This window comes from Furipterus horrens, unplaced genomic scaffold (genome assembly GCF_987537825.1).
Source record: "Furipterus horrens unplaced genomic scaffold, mFurHor1.1.pri manual_scaffold_4, whole genome shotgun sequence".
NCBI lineage: Eukaryota > Metazoa > Chordata > Mammalia > Chiroptera > Furipteridae > Furipterus > Furipterus horrens.
In genome coordinates this window covers 95747924-95772154 of record NW_028327174.1, presented here as the reverse complement: position 1 = coordinate 95772154, position 24231 = coordinate 95747924, and the positions used below count along the sequence as shown (strand labels likewise).

Below are 24231 nucleotides of genomic sequence, written 5' to 3'. Positions count from 1 at the left end.
GCTGGCCCAGAGGACACCTCGAGGAGGCCCTTGCCTCCTGGGCCAGGACGAACTTCCCAGGTGAGGGACCCAGAGTCAGCAGGAGAGAACCTTCATTCAGGCCTCGCTGCCTCCCCGCCTCCCTGGGCCGGGGCTTGGCAGAGCTGGTTGGTTCTAGTGGCCTCTCCCTGGGGGAAGGCCCAAGCCTAGGCTGGGCCTGTACACGGGCTATGGGCCCAGGAGCAGAGGTGTTGGCCCACCCGCACCTTTCCCGTTCTCTGCACAGGCAGATTTCTAAGGGAGAGCTGACCTGTTTCTTTCCTCACATCTACACTTGCCATCCATCCAAGCCCTCGCCAGTGGAGTTCAGCTTTCCTGGTGTTGACGCTGAGCTGCTGCTCAGGTGTGAGTGAGACAGACACTGAGTTGTGGGATCGTTTTTTTCTGTCTGGGATGGCTTTGGGGCCTGGGATGAGGGTGAACTTGCCAACAAGGATCTAGCCTCAAGATCACTGTTCCCCGGTCCCCCTAACATAGCACAGCAGATTGTCCACTGTCCCCAAACAGCCTCCTCCCTCAGACCCTCCACCTTGGCCTGTGTTTCCTACACTAAGAAAGTGGGGAACAGACCTCTGGAGCATGCCCTTCCCCTCAGAGCACCCCCTCCTTTCTCCCCACATAGAGACGACCTCCCACCCCCACCCCGAGAGTGGTGGAGCCCTGCCTGACGCTGGGGACCGGGCAAGCAGCCTCAGGCCTTACTTCTGGCAGGCCCCGCACTCGATGGTCCCGCTGGCCTCCCGGATGGCCCCCTGGTGCACAAACACGGGGTACTCTGTGTCACAGGGCTGCAGCAGGTCCTGCTTCTGGTGCTTGTGGGCTGTGGGGAGACAGGCACGATGGGAAAAGGGCGTCGTGGAACCAGAGGGTTCTCAGCGTCAGCACCTCCAGGGCCGTCATGGCCACCGCATAGTGAAATGCCCCCAGTCCATTTGCAGATGGCTGCTAAGTTACAAGGCTCTGGGGACACGGAAAGGAGGGGTGGGGTGGGAGAAAAACGAAGCAGGAAAAGTAGCAGAATCAAAGGAATGGAGTGGATCACAGTGGAAGGGCAGCAGACTGGGCACCAGGGTGCCCCGGGGGTCAGTTGTGTGTGATTGACACACCAGCCCCATGACCTTGGGAAAGCCACTTCCTGCCTGAGGCAGCCTGTACCCCCACTGTAAGCTGGGGTTGGGGAAGGGGGGAGTGCACCTTCTTGAAGGTTTCTTTCAGCATTGATGTGCAGAGGTGATCAGAATGCCAAGGTGTGGCTTGGGGGAGACTTTTTAGCCTCTTCATCCTGTTGCCCTCCAGTTCCGAATGGACAGGCGACTTATTCTCAGGTCCAGCTAAGGGGCTCTGCAAGTGCACATCCTGGACAGGCCCTGGGCCTGCTCTCCTGTCCCACCGCTGGCTGGAGAGCGGAGCAGCAAGGGCCTGTGTGTGGCGGCCTGGGGCTGGGGGACAGCTGGGCAGGGGCTCCTTTGTGCTGACCGCTGCCGCCCTTTGGGGCCCTGAGGGCGTGTCTGTGTGGTGCCCATGAGCTCGGTCAGGGAGGACAGGCATAGGAAGAGTGCCTGGCAGCCTGCTCTGGGGGCCCATGATGGCTCCTGAAGGGAGCGAAAAGCAGACAAGGCCAGCTCATGGGCTTATTTTTGTTCAAAACAGCAGGGCCATGTTGTCAATACAGTTCTCCTGTTTCTTCAAGGCACTTTCTGCTCCTTTCCTCTGTTCTCAGAGCCTACCTGTGAGAAGGCAGGGCAGGCAGTACTCCTCCATTTTGCAGGGTCACACAGAGGCTAGTAGAGGAGCTATCAGTCTCTTTAACCCCCAGAAACATCCCACCAGACCTTGATGGCAAGAGGGAGGCCAGTGTGCAGGCAGAGAAGGCCCAGCCGGGAGGAATGACCACAGCTGGGGGTCTGCACATGTGGTCAGGTTTCAGCTGTGGTCACAATGACCTTCAAGGATGGCTGCTAGGCAGCTCTGCCCTCCAAGCCCCTTGGGATGGGAGAGTGGGCGCTTAGGCTAAAGCCTGCTGGGGCTCAGGACCTTGCTCCTCTCCTACCAGGGTGGCTGGCTCAGGCTGGCCTGTCTACCCTGTCAGCTGAGCCACTCCGTGGGTAAGTCATCTCAGTGATAACAAGAGTAACCATGCCAACAGCAACAGGTGGATGGCTTCCCCAAGGTCACATAGCTGCACTCAGTCCAGGCCCTTGGACTCCCAGCCAAGGGCTCTTCCACGGAGGATGTGGATAACTGGAGGGAAAGAGCAGGGACCGAGGCCCTGAGCAGGAGCAATTCTGACAGGCAGAGTGAGGGAGATCACTTTCTGCATGTGTAAGATGCAGCTGCTGTCCCCGGCCCTGTGTCCCTGTGCAGGGGGAGGTGGGACCTGTTTCTAACTGGGTGGCAACACATGGTTCATGGTTCCTGTCACAAACACCAAGTGACTGTGAACTGTCCCTGGAGCGGTCCTGTGAAGACTGGGGTGTGATTTCCAAAGGCTCCTGGAAACATGGTTGGATGGGCCACAGGGGCGGAGGGCCAGAGGACGCCCCCAGCAGGCCAGGGGAAGAGAGGGAAGTACCGCCAGAGATAGGGCAGAAGTGGAGATTATTTCTCAGCAGGAAGCCAAATTCTGTGAACAAGAAGGGGTTGGGAGTGCAGCCCAGGAAGTGGAGAAGGTGCAGAACGCCACAGAAAAGGCTCTATGAGCCAGGGAGTGGGGGTTGGGGTTTGGCAAAACCGTCTGAGGTGACAGGGTTCTGTGTGGTGCAGGAGTCCCCGGCCACCCAGTGAGTGGAAGTGATCGATATCCCTTTGCAGTTAAAGATCAGGTGGCCTCACGCTCCTGGGAATGTGGCCCAGAGTCACTGTGGCTGACAGGATATTTCTTTGATTGGTGGTCAGACCTTTGGGGGACAGTGTCCTCAGATAGAAGGTCACTGGAGACATATCATCCCGGGAGTGTCCCAGGGATCAGAGGAGGTCTCTGCCTGTCATTCCCTGACCCTGAGCTGAGGGGTCAGGGGCACCCGAGCTGGGGGCACCACTCTTCCTGTGCCGCAGGATGGCCGGGAGGCCTCTCACCTGCGTGTGGTCACAGCCGCTGGACCACGTCACCCTCTCCTCTTGGAATTGTAAATGTTCTCACCTGAGGAGATGGCTGAAGTGTTCCATCTTCCCTGGGATAGGACTGTCCTTGTGTGGGATGAGGTCTGGGCTGCACCCCCACCCCTAACTAAGGAATGGGGCTTTACCTGGGTCCCCTGAGTCGGGGTGCCCCGGGATGAAGACAGCTCAGACCCCTTGAATGCACCCCTTTAACAGAGGGCTGAGGATAGGCCTTGGCAGCTCCGTGCTGCCCTCACCCCCACAACCCGGCTCCACAGCAGGTGCTACTTACAGTGGTGGAAGATAGCTTTGGCTGCCCAGGACATGCGGCCCAGCACAAGGTGGGCATAATGTCACACGAGGTCAGGATGTCACAGGGTGGGATGAATGATGTCACATGCAGCAGTGGTGTCCCGAGATGGTGGGATGTCACAGAGAGGTGAGGGGAGCCAGGAGTGAGGGGAAGTTGATGAGAGAAGGCCAAGCAGGATGAGATATGAGCAATAAACAGTGCAGAGTCCCCACCCCGTCTGTCACCCACGCAGCTGACTGAAATGGCGCCGATGTCAAACACGTGGTTGCATAGTCACGCACTCACCCTCGGCCCCGCGGTCTGCCTGCCGGGAGCCCCAGGCACTCCACTCCAGCAGAAGCCTGTCAGACACAGCACGGAATCTCGGAGGCCTGTGCAGCTGGAGCGCCAGAGCTCCCAGCTGGTCCCCCGGTCCAGGCCTGTTCTCTAGAGCATTCTCCTCCCTGCCTGAAGGCCCCTGGTGAGCAGAGAGGTGCCCTTGGCAGCAGAGGAAGAAGGAGGTCCCATACACACAGGACAGTAGCTCCCGGGACCTTGCCCTCCCCCCTGGGCTCTCTCAGAGGACACACTTGCATGAAGTCCCCAGCCCTTTCCCCAGTGTCCCCCAACCCCCACGTCAACCCCCACTCACAGCAAAAGCTCATTCACCAGCCACCTGGTTGCAGTCAGGAGGGCAGAGATGGGCTGGGAGGGAGGGGGACCAACGGTTAGCCCCAGGCCGGGCGAAGGTGTTCCATTAGAGACCGCAACCCGGGACACCCCCTCCTGCTGCCACCACCCCCACCCCTTTCCATCTGGGGAGTCTGGAGAGCTGAGGTATCTGAGAGACTCCTACTGCAGGGCAAGCATCCTGTGTTAGAGGAGCCCACAAAGAAGGCCAGGCAGGGCCTCATCCTCTTGAGCCTCTTTGTGACGTTTCTAGGTCCCTGGTGATCTGTGTGATCACCCTACTCTGCCAGGAGTCCCGTAGGCAGCCCTGCAGGGCTGGGGTGGGAGTTGGCAGAAGTGGGAGAGGACTTTCTGGTCAGAGTTGAAAATGAGACTGGGTGAGACCAGGGACCAGGTAATCTCATTTTAGGGGAGGTGCAGGGCTTGCTGTCTGGTGGAGGGGAGGTCTGGGGTGGCACTCACGCTGACCAGGGGCCGGGAGGCGCTGTGGTGGTGACTCGGGGGTTTGCACATGGCCTGATAGTCATACAAGGTCACTCTGAAAACCAGAGATGGGATAAGGCAAGTCCAGACCATCCTATGCCCCCGTCTCCACCCTCACCCCTGCCCAGGGTTCTTATACACCCAGCTTCCTGACAGTTCCTGAGTTAGGACAGGCAGATCAAAAGAGAGCACAAGCCCCAAATCCCATGTCTGCACTTTGCTTTAAAGGAAAAGAATAGCACATCTGTTTTCCCTTCTAAGGGCCCATGTGTCCTTATGCCCCTCCCCACCTCATGTCAACTCTCTGGCTTCAGAATGGTTGTTTTTGGAGAACTTTGGGGCTCTCACTATCAGTTTTAGAGGTCAAGATTCCGAGATATGCCTGGTCCATTTAGCCTCAGATCCTGCCATTTCTGTGAGTATTCAGATGGGGGAGAAGCACGTCCCACTTACTGGCTGAACACCCCCGTGCTGAGCAGCTGGGTCATGAGAGCACCATCCACCTGCCCCAGAAATCTTCCCGTCTGAGAGAGAGAGAGAATGAGAGACAGAGCAGGGTGAGAACTTCTAGACCTTGCCCCTTGGCACACAGCTCTTTTCTGAGCGCCAGACTTCAGCTGCCACTTGGGTTTTTTTCCCCTGTAGATGCCCTTTGACATAATCAAAGCAGGGTCCACTTCACTCCCACCCCCGCTTTAATCTGCTCCCCTGCCATATTCCCCTCTCAGTGCTTGAAAGCTCTAAATTGTAATCCATTAGTTGGCCATGAAATCAATCTAGGGGTGGCAATCACATTTTTTTAAAGCTATAGAATTCCTTTGAACGAATCCATGTGAATCCCTGGCAGCAAGGTTAAACAGAGTTTTGTGAGACTTGATTATGTCACAAAAGATTCAAAAGTGGTGCTCTGCCTCTTACGGGGACATCCTTGTCACCCAGCTAAAATAGGTTTGAGAACTGGAGCTGCCTTTGATTTCCCCTTTCTCCCGCCCTCCCCCTCTTTGCCAATTAATCAGTGTCTTGTGGATCTGTCATTCGCCACCCGACTCCACAAACAGCGGCTTAACCTAAACCCTGTCCTCTCCGCAGCCACCCCCTGCCCCGCGTAACTGGCCCTCTCCCAGTCCCCAGTCAATGCTGCCAGTCTTTCTCACACGCAGCTGGGATCTGGTCACTCACTTCTTTGTTTCCTGAAACAGGACACCCCTCCCACCATCCCTCCTTCAGGACCCAACCCACCAACACGAGGCGAGCGCCTGACTGTGTGCTGGCGTCCTCCAAGCCAACAAGGCCGGCTCGCCCTCAGGCCCGCCGTGCAGCCGGGAGCCCCAGCCTCGCTGCACCCGCTGCCCTCCCCGAGCCGACCTCCTGCGCCAGCTGGTCCTCAGCGCGGCACAGGGGGCCGGGACCTGGTGCCACTGCCTGCCGTGTGACCACAGGCAGCTTGTTAGAAAGACGGAGGACGGGGGCGCCAAGCGGCTGGCCCCCAGCAAAGGCTGGGTAAGTGGCGGCCAGTGTGACAAGGAGACACTTCGATCTTGGCCCTTCCCCCTGCCGCAGTTACCCTTCCCCAGTCCTCACTGCAAGGAGCTTTCCTTCGCACCCTCCTCACAGAGGTCGTTCTGTTCTCACCTGTCCAGTCAGAACGAAATGTCTCCTTTCTCGGCACTGAGACACTGACAGGCGGACCACAAAGGCGCCGGAGAAAGACGAGAGCTCTGCTCTCTCTGTGCCTGGGAGGCCTGACAGGCTTCTTTGCGGAGGGCAGTGGGGAGCAGGGGGACAGCATGGGAGCATCGAGGGCATTCCAGGGACAGAATGACAAGCAGGAAGACGAGAGGCACCCAGCCCTGCGTGTTCCTCAAGGTGCAGTGCGGAAGCCACCTGAAGTCCCTGGCAGCTGGGGCTCACTCTCCTGTTCCCTTTACTGCCTGTGCGATCCTGCGCTACGGGACCGCGGCGTCCTGGCCAGCAGGCATCCCCCACTGCTCGCCACAGGCCACAAGGGCTCGTTCAAGGTGTTGCTGAAGGAAGGTGTGAGCGAACCGCCCAGGGGATGACTGGGTGGTGTGTGTTCTGCTCCCTGGGAAAGCGCAGTGAGGTGGGACTGAGGCTCCTGACGAGGCTGTCCCCTTCTTCTCCCTAATTTGAGGCTTATTCACCAGAAACCGTGTTGTTCAGACACTCGATTCTGACAAGAGATGTCCCTGAGAGTAAGACAAGCTTCTAGACACTGGAAAAGAATGTGCCTTCCTCCATAAATAAACAAGTTGACTTTGAGGATATGTCATTCTGGCAGAGACTATCTACCCTCCCCTTCTTTGGTAGGGAGGTCCTGCTTTAATTATGGCAGCAGCACACTCCACTAAAAGACTACAGGTCCCAGCCTCCCCTGCGGCTGGGGCTGGGCGCAGTTGGTGAAATGTGAGCGAGGCAGGGTGGGCCTTCCAGGAATCTGTTGAAAGGGAGAAGTCTGCAGGAGAGGCTCCTTGTTCAGGTCTGTGGCCTCCCCCTCCTTCTTCTCTGGGCAGTGGACAAGAAGACAGGAGGCCCTGTGTCACATCAAGTACACCTGACTTTGGTAATCCACCTGGCCCTGGACTTCGCATTTCCCAAAAGATACGTTGATGGACTGAAACTTTCCCAGAGGAAATGCTAATGGACTTAGCCTGATATGTTAACTAAGCTTCTGTGGGAGGGGGAAAGCAATGAGATGTAAATGATCTACTGAATATGTCAATAAGCAAACTCCCCCCTTAATGAAAGGTGTATAAAAAAGGTTTTATGGGAAGACCCTGGCTGGTTTAGCTCAGTGGATTGAGCGTCGGCCTGTGAGCTAAGTGTCGCTGGTTCGATCTTCCAGTCAGGGCACATCAGAGAAGGAAAACTCTGACTCCAAAAAACCTCCGCTGCCTTGCGGCATACCTCTTCAGGGGAAAGGCTAAGGGAGTAAACCCTGACAGAAAATCCGGAGCCGGAGTCCCTAAGGCGGTTTGACGTACCGGCAACTCCTGCGGCGCACCTGAAGCCAAGCTGTATTGACTCCGTCTTTCCCTTGGACCCTTCAGCTGCGAAGAGAGGGGGGGTCTGCTGCATGGGCAACAGCAGACCCTCCATATTACCCTGCCCAGGCTCTGTAGCTTCAGCGTCATCACAAGATGTCGATTCAACACGGGAGGAGACAGATACCATGTCACTCCCGAGTCGGACTGCACAGCCATTCTCGGCGGTGCAGATAGACTCTTAAGAAGCTACACCATCGTCTCGAGACGGACGGCTGCCGACGACGATAAAAAAAGGTGCCTGCAGAAGTGTTGGTGGCAATTCCTACAGGCCCACGAGGAGGACTGGGAGCTACCTCCACACCCTCCGCCACCGTTTCCCTTTCTCTTACAGGCCGTTGAGTCAGTCCGGGGAATTGCTTTTCCCCTTAACCCCCTTCCCCCTTCCTTTGGTCCCTCAATAAACCAGTTATCTGTTCCCACAGCAGTTTCTGGGCGATTTCTCAGAGCAGGGCTACCCTGACATCCTGTGTCCATGTTGTGGTCTTGAGGATGGGGGCACCTGGGACCCTACCACTTCAGGCCTGGGCTGCCTTCATCCATTCCTTATGGAAACGAATAAACCTTCAGTTGGCTCAAGTCACTAGTGGGGATTCTACTCCCGACAGTAGAACACAGTTCTTAGCTAATACAGTTTCATGTGAACTTAGAGTGAATCAGTGCCTCAGATAGGAAAATTGATCAATTTTCCTGCATCTGCAAAGCCAAGGTCCAAGCATTTAGGCTCCCAAGTGAACACAGAGGGGCTCCCAGCAGAGCAGGGCAGGAGGACTATAGCCTCTTCATGGTCACAGCACTCTAAGGGGCTCTGGGCGTTCGACCCGCCAGGCAGGATTGCTCACTCCAGGGCAGGGCTCCACTTTCACGGAGGAGGATAACTCACGCTTACTCAAGGATCCACTGGGCTGCCAAGCTCTGGGGCTGGAGCGAGGGCTCTGGGGCTTCCTGAGTGTCCAGTCTGTAATGAGCTGGAGAGAGGTGAGGTCCTGGGAGGTGCCACCCAGGAGCCTGGAGCAGGAAGCAGACGGGGTGGGTGGCAACCATGAATGCAGAACCTCTGTGTCCTGCTGGCTGGCAGCAGCCCCTGGACGTGGGCCACTTTGCATGCCTGTGTGAGTCTACACAGGGGCCTGAGGGAGAATTAAGGCAAAGGTTCACTCTGGTGTTGGGATGGAGCAAATGTCATATGGCCTCCATACATAGGGACAGTCTCAGTTTCTTCTCTAAAAATGGGAAAACCCCCTTAAGGACCTTGTGAGGGTTAAATGAGTTACCAGAGTGAAAACACTGTGCATCGCTCCTAGAGGGGACCCTAAAAATGGGAAAACCCCCTTAAGGACCTTGTGAGGGTTAAATGAGTTACCAGAGTGAAAACACTGTGCATCGCTCCTAGAGGGGACCAGTCTTGTCCTTCCTTCCTGCTGTACAGCCTCGCCTAGGTCCCCTGAGCTGCCTGGTCTCTTGGCAAGCACCTTTGGCCCTGTGGCCCCACAGTGGGGCCCAGAAGCATGTGGAGGTGTGGGCGCCAGCTCCGCTCTCCTGGAGAGCCTCTGCTGCCATCGGCTGTCTGGGATTTGGGTGACCAGCTGGATTTCATTTGGGAGGCACCCAGCTCAAGCTGCCCAAATGAGGTGCCCTGGCCCCAGGAAGGTAGAGAGAGTACAGGGGAGCCCAGAGATATGCTGAGGCAGGCAGTGAGGAGTGTGTGTGTGGGGGGGGGGGGGTGGAGGGGCAACTTCAGGAGCATGTGCAGGGCAGGGAGGTTGAGCTTTCTCCTGCACCCACTGCACCCACCGCACCCACAGCACTGGGGCGGGGGGAGGAGATGACTTGAAGACAGCCTGCCATTACACGTGGGCCGGGAGGACAAAAGGCTTGGGGAGGCAGAGAAGGAGGAGAGGAGCCAAGGAAAGCAGCTGAGGCCCAGGGCAGGCAGTCAGAAGCCCTGTGGGGGAAGAAAGGGTCGCTGTGGTCTCAGGGCCCTGCAGGCACCGGCTCTGTGGGCTGCGGTGGGGAGGAGGCGGCGCTGTGCCCGCTGAGAGATGTAAGCCCTTAGAGAGAGACACCACCATGGTGTGTCTGATTTTGTAGCCCAGCTGCCTCTTTGAGGTCCATTTTGAAGCTCCTATGTGTGGGTGCTACCCACAGGCAAATGACAGGCTCAGAGCCCCCAAATCCAGGATGACAGAGCCACTGTAAACATTACAAAGATCCACAGGGCTGTTGCCACTCTTGTGGCCCTTGCTCTCTGCTTTCTTTCTACGCCCCCAATAGACGTCTGTATCCTGTCATTTGTAGTTCTTTACTATAAGAATGAGCCCTGAGCTGGAAGAGAAGCTCCGTGGGGCCAAATTTCTACTCCTCAGGCCTGGAACAACAACCCCAGGACCAGGAGAGCGCCTCTCGCCCCTCCCTCAGACGGGCTGCAGGGATGCCCTGGGCTTCTGCAAACATGGGATTGGCTGGGTCGGAGGGCCTCCATGAGGAAGGCTGGGGAGGACTTTGTCTGGAAAGAATAACTGCATCTGGAGCAGTGACAGGCTTCTCTCCCCAGGCTACTGGATGGACCATGGCAGGGATAAGAAGTAGCCTGGACCTTTTGGCACATTAGCCCAGTCTGGAAAGTGCATCCAGATCCACAGCAGCTGGCATTCAGTTCCAGGCAGTGGCTCAGACTTCATCACACATGAGAAACACTAGTGGGCTTGTTGCAGCACAGGCGGGGGGCCACCCCCAGGATTTCTCATTTCCTTGGTCTGGGGTGGGGCCTGGGAACATACATTTCTATCAAGCTCCTAGATGCTGCTGATGCTGCTGGTCTCCCTCCACACTCCAAAGCCTAGGGATGAAAGGAGTGGGGTGGTGGGGAGAAGGATTGAGTTGGGAGAAGGCCCAGGCTTGTGGCACTTGGTGGCCCTTGGGTGTGCTCAGTGTGGAGCAACTTTGGGTGAGTGGGTAGGAATGTGTGGTGAAATGATTGTGAAGTGGTTCCTAATGGCCCCAGCTTCTTCTGGTCATGCCCTTCCCTTTGGGTGTAGGCTGGACCTAGCGACTTGCTTCTAGTGAATGGAATATGGAATATGGTAAAAGTAACCATATGTCACTTCTGTTTGCAAGACTGACTTTTGTCCTGCTCCCCTCTCCCTGTTCTTCATGGCTCACTTGCTCCGATGAAGCCAGCTGCCATGTGAGAGTTGCCCTCTGGGGAAGCCCGCCTGGCAACTGGAACCTGCTGGCAACTGTGGAGTGAGCTGTAAAGCTGACCCCCTCTAGTTGAGCTTTGAAATACCTGGAATGGAGCAGAGCTGCTGGTACCTTACCGGCAGGTCTGTGAGAGACCCTGAGCCACACCCAGATTCCTCACTCCCAGGGACTGGGAGACAGTAAGTCTTGTGGTTTTAAGTTACTACATTTTGGGTTAATTTGTTATGCAGCAACATGATAACTGCTACAGAGTTACTGAATGAATTAATTACAAAGAAACACAACTGGATAGATGGATGGACGACCTGGCCTGGACACCTGCTGGGCACTGTGTACACTGTTGGTGTCTCTGGCCAGGTTATTTCCCTCGTGCCCTCGTGCCCTCTTATAACTTGACACTGCTTGGGACACGGGGTCAGAGCTGCCCAGAGTGAGGAAAGAGGAGCCCTGTCGTGACACTGCCGCTCCGGGAACCTTGCCACTGGCCTTGGATCTGCACCCAGGAGTCCGGATTCCTGGCCTTGGTGTTCAGGGTACTCGAGCATCGGTCTTAACTCTGTGTCACTCGGACCAGCGAGCATCGGTCTTAACTCTGTGTCACTCGGACCAGCGTGGCAGGCTGAACAAACTCTGCCCTGACACGAACAGCACAAGCTAAGGTGGGGCCTGGGCAGGGGGACGGCTACCCTAGACCCAAACCTGCAGCCTGAACCTCTCCAGGGAAGGCCGCTCTCCCTGGGCTTACCTGCCTTGCCCAACTAATTCTCAGCTTCCATCAGAACCCACGCTCTCCCAGCTTGGCTTCCCTCATGAGGTCTTTTCTAGAACCTCCCTCCCCCTACATCACTGCTCTTCACTTGTAAGTCTGGCTTTTCTGTAGCAGTGAGTTTGGGGGATAATAACCCAGCCTTGCAGAGGTTTTCCTTTGGTATAAAACGAGAATAGCCCCAGAGCTGGTCAGAGGAAGCCCACCCCCCACTGCTCCAGAGCCCGGCCTCACAGGTGTGCTCGCTGCTCCCTGTGCCCACCACTCTCCTCCCCAGGGTCCAGCCTTCCACACTCTCTCTGCAACTCTGGCCCTTGAAAGCCAACACCAGGGGGACCTGGAGACACAGCCTGTCTCAGTTCCCCAGGGCAGCGGGGGTCAGTGCATAAATGATTGAGAGCATCAGAGAGGCCCAAAGCCTCTTTTCAACCACTGGTTTCAACTTCTGTCATCACTCATTTTCTCTCAGAGCAGCTGAGAAATAGTAACTAAACTGGCGCTCTGTCAGGGGAAGAGTGACAGGGCCAAGAAGGGGGCATGAAGGCGACAAGGAGGCAAAGCAGAGACACTCGGGGAACTGCAACAAGTGACCAGCAGTTGGAGTCCCGCAAGAGACATCATGATGGTCAGCCGGCCCCTAGCTCCTACTAAAGAGGAAAATGGGCAAAACCATCTCTTCACTCCCACTGCTGAGACAGAAGCGGGCCATTCAAAATCTCTCCTCAAGGAGTCAGGACCTACCCCAGGGGGCCCCTTCCTGTTGCCCTCTTTCTCACGGCTCCTTCCTAGGCCCTGGATCCTGCTGCCTCTCTGCACCCTGAGTTGGCTCCCATGAGGCCAGAGCTGGAGGCAGCCTTGGCTATGACCCTTTCTCCAGCCCTGCTGACTCCCTGCCATTGAGAGTCCCGGGACTCAAGTGACCTTAGACATCATGTCGTGCAGCCTCCTTATTTTAGAGAGGAGGAAACTGAGGCACAGTGACTGGAAGCTGCTTAACCCAATCACATGCCTATTAATCAGGGGAAAGCTCACTCTGGACCAGATACCAGTTCCCTTCCACTTTGATGCTTCTGGCTTGTTTCAAGGAAACTCTTCAGGTGAAGATATTCAGGTTTGAGTCCTGGCTAAATAAACAATTAATTTTTGGGCCCAATGCACCTTCTCTTTTGCCTTTCTGAGCACATGTGGGGTCCATGCAGACATGCACATGCTTGGGGGAGATTATTCGCGTGAGCCAGGCTGCAGCACGGAGCCTCTGTGCCTTTGTTTCCCTGCTAGCAAACCGAGGGGTGGGCTTGCTGGGTTAGAATTTTCCACAAGGGAAGTCCAGGCAGGAAGACAGCCCAAAACGGGGAAGGCCTGGCCCTCTGGGCCCTGTGAAGGGAGAAGGGGAAGGTGCTGTAGTCTGAACGTGTCCCCCCAAATTCAGATGTTGGAGCCTAACCGCCAAGGGTCAAAGAAGGAGCCTGTGGGAGGTGATTAGGCGATGAGGGCAGAGCCCTCAGAAGTGAGTTGAACCCCCTCATGAAGGAGACCCCAGAGAGCTCCCTCATCTCTCTTACCACATCAGGAGACAAGGAGAAGGTTGTGACAGGACGGGGGCCTCACCCAACCAAGCTGACACCCTGATCTCAGATTTCTGGCCTCCAGAATGGTGAGCAATTCCTCTCTGTTGTTTCTAAGCCACCGTAAGTAGCTTTTCCTTAGAGCAGCCAGAGTGCCCGAAGGCAGGAGGGGGGAGGGGCACGACGGCGGGAGTGAGCTGGGAGCAGTGAGACGGTGTCCTGGGCTCTGGTAGGAGGCAGTCGCAGCCCCAGCACAGAAGGCAGCCCAGAGATGGAGCTTTGCTGAGCCTCTGCTCCTTATGTGGACAATTTCCCACAAACCATGGGAGAAAGCCTGCTAGTTACAGACAAAATGAAAAAGTAGTCTTTCCATCACCATCTGAGTTGAAAAGTGTCCAAATTTTGTAATCTTGATAAGGTGGCTTTGGTTTTGAGAGGAGATCCCATTTTCTTCAGACCTTTCACTCTCATTGGCTCTAAACCAAGATTTCTTCCTGAAGCCATTAACCCTTTCTTTGAAGCCAGGGCTACTGGAGGATTCCACTCCCCAGCGCCTTACCTCTTGGGACCTCTCTGAGATCAGAATGAACCCATTGTTGTCGATGACGAAGCAATCCAGGTCCTGGGAGAAACCCAGAAGGGAGGCGAGGTCAGGTCCCACGCCAGAGCCCCGGGTCCCCAGCCTGTCCTGACATTTGGGAAGGCGGGCCTCCATGTCTGGTGACAAGGTACCCTGTGTGGAGCCCAGCACTGCAGCGAAGAAGGGCATTTAGGAGGGTGGGGAGCTGGTCCATCAAGAGGATGTGAGCTGAGGGGCCCATGCTCCCGCTTTCACCCTCTTCACAATGGGGAAGAACTTACAGTGTCCTGGCAGCTCTCTGGGCACGGCCCGTCCCCAGCACTGCACTGGAAGGAAGAAGAGAAATTGTCAGGTGTGAATGAATGCCCATGTGTTTGTATGGTAAATATGTGGAGTCTGAGTGTGGGAATGCTATGTTTGTGGTGCATTTGTGTTGTGTGTTAATGAGTGGGGACTGGTGATGTGTGTTTATGGCATATTAATGGCACATGCACATATGTGTCTATGGTATTATTTTGGTGTGTGTCCATGTATGGTATATATGGTGTATATTTGGTATGTATACGGTATGTGTGGTGTATAGTGTGTGTATGTTGAATGTTGGTATCTATTTGTGGGTTGTGCGTATGTGTATGTATTTGATACAGTGTGTGTGGTGTGTGCATGTGTGTATGATGGCGTCTGGTAGTGAGGGCAGGCCACTGAAGCAGGATCCTTGCTGGCTGGGTCGGGCTTCTCGGAGGGAGCCCTGGCCCCAGCAGCTGTGGGTGAAGGGAGAAGGTCAGCTGTATTGCTGGAGAGTTTCACGGGGCGGCTTCTTACTGTTGTTGTCTTTTTGTCATCTTGCATGATGTGGTGACTGGCCCCAGCCTGCTGGGCTGGTGCCCCTTCCCCCTGTCATCCCTTCCATCTTCACTCTCTGGTTCCCTGAACTTGCTCAAAGTGAGAGGGCAGCAACAAGGGACAAGTGAGCAGGGACCATGGAGCAGAGGAGGCTCTGTGCCCTGGGGGCAGATTTGGGGCTGGAGGAGCTGTGGAGGACCTTAAGGAGCCTTAGAAAGTGCAGAAGGAACCAAGTCTGAGGGCTCTGGGGAGCCAAGGCAGGAAAGGGAGGCGTGGAATGGGAAGGACATGGGAAGGCCAAGTTCTTAGCACGTAGACCACAGACATGGCTTGGATCTTGGCTGGAGGGATCGAGGAGGGCAGTCTCCTATTCTTCTGTGTGGGGGTACTGGGGCGGCAGAGATGTAGTGAAAGGCAGGCCAGGCCCAGAAAGGATGTGGTGTCCTGCCTTTGCCCCAGGTCTAAGCTGAGAGGGAACACTGACTGGGGGAGGCTGGGATCAGAGACTGAGGCCACAGGCAGAGGCCCGGAGCTGAGGAAGGCAGAGAGAGGCCCAGGAGGTGGGCTGAGAGGCAGTAGGGCAGCCGGGGGAGTGGGTCTGCAAGTGTGTGTCAGCCCCTCTTCACCATGGATATGTTGCGGAGCCCTCTGGCTCTGACCTGGCCCTGCCACCATCACACCCACCTGCTGTGTGGCTGCCCAGAACATGCGCTGCAGGAAGTCCAGCCTCATTTGGATGCCCACTGCTGTTTGGGGGGAGGTGGTGGGAGGGAGGAGGCAGTGAGAGAAAAAATAGATTCCAGTTAAAGAGAGTGGGTGCATCAGCAGGAACTGAGAGGAGATGGCACCAGGGCAGAGAAGGGGTGGGGACAGCAGAGTCAGGTGGCAGTGTGCAGACTGAGCTTCCTGGGGAGGGGGTCAGGGAGAAAAGAAGAGACTGGTGGCTTCTGTCTCCCCACAACATACGATACCAGAAAAGGCCTAAGAGGAAGCTGAAGTCTAGGTTCTTGAGAACACTGAGGACCGCATTCATCCTTGGATCCTGGAGATCTCAAGGCGGGCGCAGCAGGCAGACAATTCCCCCGTTCCCACAATGAAAAAGCAGAGGCAGAGAGACCGAGCCATTTCTTCAAGGTCATGTGACCAAAAGTGGATGTGAATTCATGGTCACTCTGGGTTGGGTACATGGGCCTTCTAGGTCTCCATGCTGATGTAACAACCCCTCTTGTACCCAACTTCTCCCAGGTTTGTAGGTAGGACCCAGAGAACTAGAGACTGTCCAGCCTGCAAAAACTACTCTTTTGGTGATGCTACACATGCCTCTTTTGTTCCCAAATAGATGTAGAGAAATTTGGGACCAAAATTAAAAAAAAACAACAACAAAAAAAAAACTAACTTATATTGAAAAGAAAAAGAATATACTAGGCTGACATCCTACTGCCTGGTATAATAATATCAGAAACGTGTTGAGTCACAGGGACTTTACTTTAGCTTGTTCCATCCACACAGCAGCCCAGTTCCATTATTATTCAGATGTCACAGCTGAGGACACAGAGACCTCCAGAGATTACATGGCTTGCCCCAGCAACCTAGCCCCTGAATACAGAAGAGAGGCTCATGAATCTCTCTAGGGCCCTTACCCTCTCTGTCCTCCAGGCCTGATGCAGTCCCGGTGGTCTGGAAGGGGCTGAGAGGTAAACACTTGCCCACTCTGGGCTTCAGTCCCCTCATCTGTAAAATGGGGATGCACCTGGGTTCCCAGCCATTATGCTGTTTCCATGAGACATTCTACCGTCACCCGGATGGCATTCATTGGAGAGATTTTTCCATCACAATCTTTCTAATTTCCTGAGACTCAGAGGGCTCCCCTACAACGGATGGAATGTCCTGACCGGTGTGGCTCCACTGGTTGGGCGTCGTCCCATAAAGAGAAAGGTTGCAGCCCTGGCTGCTGTGGCTCAGTGGATTGAGCATCGGCCTTGCAAGCCAAGTGTCACTGGTTCGATTCCCAGTCAGGGCACATGACTAGGTTGCACATCAGGTCCCCAGTTGGGGGCACGAGTGAGAGGCAACCACACAGTGATGTTTCTCTCCCTCTCTTTCTCCTTTCCTCTCTCTCTAAAAATAAATAAATAAACAAACAAGTAAGTTATTAAAAAAAAGAGAGAGAGAGAGAAAGGTTGCTGGTTTGATTTCTGGTCAGGGCACATGCCTGGGTTGCGGGTTCTGTCTCCAGTTGGGGCTCATACAAGAGGCAACCAAATGACGTTTCTCTCTCACATGGATGTTTCTCTACCTCTTCTTGTTCTCCTTTCCTTCCCCTCTCTCTAAAATAAATTTTTTAAAAAGCAGGAAAAATAATAAAATGGACTGGACTTCCAGTATGGCACAGAGAAACAGAATTGTATCCTTTTTTTTTTTTTCAATATGAAAGGGTCCTAGAGAAACTTGATGAGAGAGAGAGAGACAGAGAGCGAGACAAGGGGAGGGTCAAGTGGCCAGTGTTCCAGCCCTGGTTTGGACTAGAGCCTTGATTCTCCAACATTAGGATGCATCAGGATCACTTGGAAGGTTTGTTAAAAACCTATGCCCAGTTTCTTATTCAGTAGGTCCGGGTGGGGCCTGATAATTTGCATTTCTGAAGTGTCCCCAGATGATGTTGATGCTGCTGCCCAGGAACCATATTATGGGAAACACTGTTGTAAAACATTACTGTCTGATTGAATTTTCTGAGATGATGAAGCTGTTCTATATCTGAACTGTCCCACACAGTAGCCACTAGTCATATGCGGCTACTGAGTTCTTCAAATATGCCTACTGTGACTGAGGACATGAATTAAAAATTTTTATTTAATTTTAATAAACTTAAATTTGAGGGACTTCTGGTTAAGATAGCAGCATAGACAGACATGGCTTGCCTCCTCCCACAACCACATCAAAAATACAACTAAAATATAGAACAACCATCACTCAGAATCATCAGAAATCAAGTTGAATGGAAGTCTGACAACTATAGAATTAAACTATGTCCATCTGGATTGGTAGGAGGGGTATAGATGTGCAACAGGCTGGTCCCTCACCCATTAGTGGTAGGTAAAAATTCGGGAGGGATATCTTTGGACTGAGGAGTCCTAGTCCCACACCAGGCCCCCCAGCCCAGGGTTCCAGTGCCAGGAAGATAAATCCCCACAACTTCTGGTCACAAAAACCAGTGGGAATTGAGTCAGTGGAAGAAATTTCTGGAGCCCCAAGTATTTCCTCTTAGAGAACCCACACATGGCCTCACCTACTCAGTCAGACTCACTCTCTCTGTGCTCCAGAACTGGGGTAGCAGCTTGAAAGGTACCAATGGCATAAAGGGAGGAACTAAAGTGTCTAGCTTCAAGATGAGCAGAGGCCATTGTCCCTTTTCTAATGCCCCCTCCCTCTACACATACACACACACACACACACACACACACACACAGCTGGCAATCTGGTGCCATATTTGAGACTCCATCAACCTGGCTAACACTGTTTGACCCACCTTGGAGATCCCCAGAGACTCTGCCCCACCCAACTTACTGGCCAACCCAAGCTGCTTTTCCATATGAATGGCTTGTCCTGGTTCATGCTTCACAACTTCCTAAATCCCCTCAAACAAGCAATAGCCAGCTTCAGTGAGCCCTAGGCCTGGCACTAGCAGCAGCCAGCCTAGATTCATGTCTTGGCTTCACCTGGGAATCTCCAAGCCCAGCACAAGTAGCAGCGATCTCAGATTGCTTTATAGCTCAGGCAGAGTGGCCCCGGGCAAAACACAGGTGGGGGCAACCTTGGCCTGCACCACCCAGAAAACCCAGGGCCAACACACCCAGTGGGCATTTACAGACCACGTCAGAGCACCACCACCCTGCCCCTGCACAGCTGATCCTCCACTGAGGGCAGAGGGCAGTGGTAAGTGGTCACAGCCAGTCCTTGCCGCTGATTAGCCTGAGTAAATTCCTCCCAGTGACCTGTCCACAACAATTAAGGCTCAACTACAAGAGGAGGGTGTACTCAGCACACACAAAAGGTACACCTCAAGTACTCAGCTTGGCTGATAGGGGAGGCCGTGCCACTGGACACCTACTACATTAGGCCACACTACCAAGACACGGAGTCAAAGCAGCTCTACCAAATACACAGAAACACAGGGAGGCTGCCAAAATGAGGAGACAAAGAAACATGACCCAAATGAAAGAACAGATCAAAACTCCAGAAAAAGTGATAAATGAAATGGAGATTAGCAATTTTTCAGATGCATAGTTCAAAACACCGGTTATAAGGATGCTCAGGGAACTTAGTGAAGACCTCAACAGCATAAAAAAGATCCAGTCAGAAATGAAGGATACACTAATTGAAATACAGAACAATTTGCAGCCCTGGCTGGTGTGGCTCAGTGGACTGAGCACTGGCCAGTGAACCAAAGGGTTGTCAGTTTGATTCCCAGTCAGGACACATGCCTGGGTTGCAGGCCATGTCCCCAGTTGGAGGCATGTGAGTGATAACCACACATTGATGTTGCTTTTCCTCTCTTTGTCCCTCCCTTCCCTTCTCTCTCTCTCTAAAAAAAGAACAATTTACAGGGAAACGGCAATAGAGTAGATGAAGCCGAGAATCAAATGTCTGATTTGCAACATAAGGAAACAAAAACAAAAACAAAAAAACCCAACCAATCAGAACAAGAAGAAAAGAGAATTTAAAAAATGAGGATTGTAAAGCAGCTTCTGGAACAACTTCAAGAGATCCAACATTCACATCATAGAGGTGCCAGAAGGAGAAGAGCAAGAGCAAGAGATTGAAAACTTTTTGAAAAAATAATGAAAGAAAACTTCCTTAATCTGGTGAAGGAAATAGACATGCAAGTCCAAGAGACAGAGAGTCCCAAACAAGATGGACCCACAGAGGCCCACTCCAAGACACATCATGATTAAAATGGGAAGGTTAAAGATAAAGAGAGAATCTTAAAAGCATCAGAAAAAAAGAAGTTAGTTACCTACAGAGGGGTACCCACAAGATTGTCGGCTGATTTCTCAAAAGAAACTTTATCGGCTAGAAGTGATTGGCGAGAAATATTCAAAGTCATGAAAATCAGGGACCTACATCCAAGATTGCTCTGCCAAGCAAAGCTATCATTTAGAATTGAAGGGCAGATAAAAGCTTTCCAGACAAGAAAAAACTAAAGGAGTTCATCATCACCAAACCATTATTATATAAAATATTAAAGGGATTAAGGGGACTTATTTAAGAAAATTGATGGTTTCCAAGTGGGAGGGGCGTTTGGGGGAATGGGTGAAGATGTGAGGGGATTAGTAAGTACAAATAGTTAGTTACAGAATAGCCATGGGGATCTAAAGTACAGTACAGGAAAAAGAGTAGCCAAAGAACATACATGCATGACCCATGGACATGAATAATGGTGGGCAGATTGCCTGAGGTTGTGGGGGTGCTAGGTGGAGGGGAACAAAGGGGGGAAAATCAGGACAACTATAATAGTGTAATCAGTAAAATATAATTAAAATAATAAATTTAAATAGCTACCTATGGCTGGTGGCCACCATGTTGGACAACGCAGTTCTAGAGCTCTGCATTTACAGATCAAGACACCAAGGCTCTGAGAGGCCTCTCCCTTCCCTTGGAGTCTCCTGGCGATTCTGTGGCTGAGACTCAGGCTAGCCTTCCTGAACAGGTCCTATGATATGGGAACATTTGAGGTCTATGGGGCCTTTTTTTGTTGCTTCAAGGTCCAGGTGGCTGAAAGGAATAGGAGGGAAGGGAACAAGTAGACCCACTTCTTGGTTCATGAGAGACACAGACACAGCCGGTGTGATCAGCAACCCTGGTGGCTGCGCCCCTCGTCCCTCTCACATCCCTCTCCTTCTGAGGCTGCGGGTGGCCCTTAGTCACTCCCCCTTATTCTTCCTTTTAAGAGCACTCTTGAAATTCACTTTAGACAGATTTCTTTCACCTGTAGAAAAAGACTGAGTGAAAGAGGAGGAACCTTCTGAAAATTGTCAGAGGGGAGTCATCCTAGTGCTTAGAATGATCAGCTCTTTGGGATTTAGGAACGTTCATTTATCCCAGTCTTTGGCCCTGCGGTCAAAGAGCTCTGAGTATTTCTAGAGACCCTGCCTCTCTACCTATTGGTTAGTGCCAAGTCTTCTAGAAGCATGACATATCTGAGGTGGAAGAAATTCCATGATTCTAACAGAGGGAGTCTTGAGATGGTGGGGTTAATTATTCCCTAACAAAACAGGTTTTGGGGGCTCTTGGGCAGAAATAGCAGGAGTGGGGCACAGAGAAGATTATCCCTTGCTAGGTTCTGTCTCACAACTGGACTAACAGCCCCTCCAAGGCAAGCTCTGGGTTCTTTGCTTCTTGGTATCTTTTGCAGAATTTAGGGCATTCCGGCTGCCTACCGACATCTCCACTTGAGTCAACAATAGACATTTCAAACTTCACATGTTCAAAATCTAACTCTGGTGTTTCCTCCCAAAAACCTGACCCTCTTTGAGATTTCCCCATTCAGGGGCAGATTCTTCACCTAATTGATACCATGTTCCCCTACCTCATCCAAGTTCTGCAGACGTAATTCCAAAACTTCATAAGTCTGTCCGCTTCTCTCCCCATCCCTGCTACTAGTCTGGGCTGAACCATCATCTCTCTTACTTGGATTAATGCAATAGACCCCTAAATAGTTTCTCTGCCCTCCTTGATCTGTTCTTCAGATAATCATGAGAGTGATCTCTCTGAAGATCAAATCATGTCATTTCCTTGCGTAACAGCTTCCAATGCCTTCCTACTGCTGGTCCTGGGATGTCTCTGATTTCAGTGGGAATCACTTTCTCCCTCAAACATGCTAAACTTGTTTCCACTCCAGGGCCTTTGCATCAGCTGTTTTCCCTGGAATGCTCTTTCTCTAGAACTTTGCATGGCTGGCTCCTTCTTGTAACCAGATCTCAATCCAAACATCATGTTTTAGAGAGGCCGTCCCTGACCTCCACAGATAGAGAAGTCCTCCCCTTTGCTATTCATTCCCTATCTCATCACTCTTTTTATTTTCTAAGCAGCATGGCTTATTTATTTTATTCTTGTTTAGTGTCTGCCTCACACCATTAGAATGGCTAGTAGCAGGCAAGGGTTGAGTTCTGATCCCTAGCACATAGAACAGTACCTAGCACATAGTGGGGTGCAATAAGGAAATACTTGTGAATTCCATTGCATCAGCCACTTGATTGGGAAGCAAATTCTGCGAGATCTCTTTGTCCCTTGCTTCTGGGGTTTGAGACCTTGCTGAACTCCTTTTTGCTATACAGAGCTGGGCTTGAGATCCTAGAGATTTAGCTGTGCTCTGATTCCCTTGAAGACCTAGGAGAAAATCCACTAGCAAATGCGGAATTTAGGTGGGACACAAAGAACTTCCTCATGGTAAACACTGTTAGGTGCTGGTTGGTATGGAATGGGGAAGGTGGCCAAGAGCATGGGAACATCCTCAACAAGAAATCCACTGTGTTCTGCCAGGCCTAATGTGGTGTGCCCCTTGGATTTAATCATTTCCAATCTTCCTGTTCAGCTCCTGCCTCACAACCCAAATTGTGCTTTTCCTCCCCAGACACTGAGAAACCCCAGCCTTCCTTCCTGGGAGACCCACCAGGGCAGCTTGGTTTCCTGTTCTGGTCACTTGCTACCTTGGGTTGTCAGCTGTTGTCAGAGCCTCAGTGGACCTTCACCTGGGGTAGCACCAGGCTGGTCGCCCTCCTCCCAGCATCTTCTAATAAGCCTACTGTGTGCAGGAGCTGGTATCTCATGGCACTATTCACAGGCAGGCTCGATACTGACTCATGGTGAAGACAGAAATCCAAGCAAAAGGGCCCAGGGAATGTGAGGTACTTGGCCTTTGAGAGCAGCTTCCTCCACCCCTCATGGGTTATTAAGAGACCCCCCTCTTGTCTCTGCATGTGGATCTTCATTTTAGACCCCTACCCCAATCCCCAGAGGGACCTGCCACAAGCTGATAGAGGAGAAATTAGACTCCTTTATCCTGGCCCTAGCCCAGCCTGTCCCTGTCCCTCCCCTCTCTAGCCTGCTTCTTCACAATGATCTTGGGCTTTCTTCCAAAGCATCTTTTCTTTAAGATCTCCTTGGCTGGCAGACAACTAACAAAGAGCCTCAATAAGGCCACAGGCAACAGACGCTTATCGAGATGAACCTCTTTGCTCTGTCTCCTGCCTCCTGGCTGTCACCTCGTGCTGCTTTGTCATCACAGAAGGCAAAACAAAACAGCTGTGCACGCACGGAGAAACGATCCGGTCAGGGGCCGGGCACCCGAGGAGTTGGAAACTCCATCTTTTACTTCCTAGGTCTCATGTCTACATTGTCCTTCCTCCTCCTCTGCCTGGATAACCGAGCCCGCAGACTGCAGACTTAGAAGGGGCCACCTTTCCTAATACAAGCTGGGGAGTCTGGAGGTGCTCAATGAACACTTGGATCACAGAGTGCCATTGCCAGAAGGGAGACCAGAGATCTCAATCACTCTATTTCCACATTCTACAGGCAGAAAACCTAGGCCCAGGGTTGTCAGTTTATTAACTAGTTATTAGCTAGTTGACCGATTTGCAGCCACTGTGCTGCAAGAATTATTTTTTAAATTTATTATTATTTATTTATGAAGAATTTTTAAAACATGCAACGGCTGACCATTTTTAGTCAGAGGCACTGACATTTTTTCCCTAAGATTGTCAAGTAAAAAAAATGACAACAGCCAACAAAATAGCTGTCCAGTGTGAATGAATCAAAACTACACCTGTTTTATTTTTTTGTAGATCAGCAAAAATATATTTTTTGGTGCGCTGCAGAAGTTTAGTAATTAGTTTATGTGAGCCAAGAGATGCAGAAGTTTGAACATCACTGAGCTAGTTAATGAGTAGCAGAGTCTGACTCTGCATCCTCTGAAGACTGGGGTTGGGCCTCCCTTCCCCTCCTCACTCAGCAAGGGCCGGGTGAGGCCACGGCCCTCTTCTGGAACTGCTCACAATGCAGGAAAGCAGGCAAACCAGCCACAGGAAGCTACCATATATTTTCTCTGATATCCACAGGGGGGCTCAAAGAAAGGCCATCAATCAGAGAAGGTCGTCTGTGGGCTAACCAGGGAAACTTCACAGAGAAGGCCATGCTTTGGTTGAGTTTTTCAGGAAAGCATTCCAGCTTCAGGGAAGGACACACTTTCTGGGGCTGTGAAGTGGGAAGCATGTGTTTAGGGGTAGGTAGGAGCATGTAGCCTGAAAGGCAAGATGCATGTGACATCCGTGTAGGTGAGAGGGGACTTCTCAGGAGGTAAAAACTGCTTTCTCTTCCTGGGACAGCAGCCTGGGTGACCCACTGCTGGGTAGCCCAGCAGAGCAGACAGAAAGGAGGGTGCAGGAGCATCCAATTACGGGTGTCCTGAGTCAAGGGGGTTTCTCAACCCCCACCCTCGGTTCTGATGGCGAATCTCCCAGGGAAGTATGTGAAGTGCAACGGGGACACTGGGATACTCCTGACATTGCCAACATGCCACACTCTCTGCCAGCTGTTCGTCAAGTCGATTTTAA

At 52.7% G+C, this 24231-nt stretch overlaps 1 protein-coding gene across 1 annotated transcript in view; it reads right to left on the bottom strand.

Moving 5' to 3' along the window:
* CACNA2D4 (calcium voltage-gated channel auxiliary subunit alpha2delta 4) overlaps positions 1-24231 on the bottom strand; it is a 128541-nt gene that overhangs the window by 2307 nt on the left and 102003 nt on the right. The window contains exons 27-35 of the mRNA XM_090275173.1: positions 15308-15369; positions 14062-14106; positions 13760-13822; positions 5057-5127; positions 4583-4658; positions 4083-4135; positions 3737-3792; positions 3431-3451; positions 742-859 (exon numbers count right to left, since the gene is read on the bottom strand). Coding sequence (XP_090131299.1) covers positions 742-859; positions 3431-3451; positions 3737-3792; positions 4083-4135; positions 4583-4658; positions 5057-5127; positions 13760-13822; positions 14062-14106; positions 15308-15369 — 565 coding nt within the window. The remainder of the gene's footprint in view (positions 1-741; positions 860-3430; positions 3452-3736; positions 3793-4082; positions 4136-4582; positions 4659-5056; positions 5128-13759; positions 13823-14061; positions 14107-15307; positions 15370-24231) is intronic.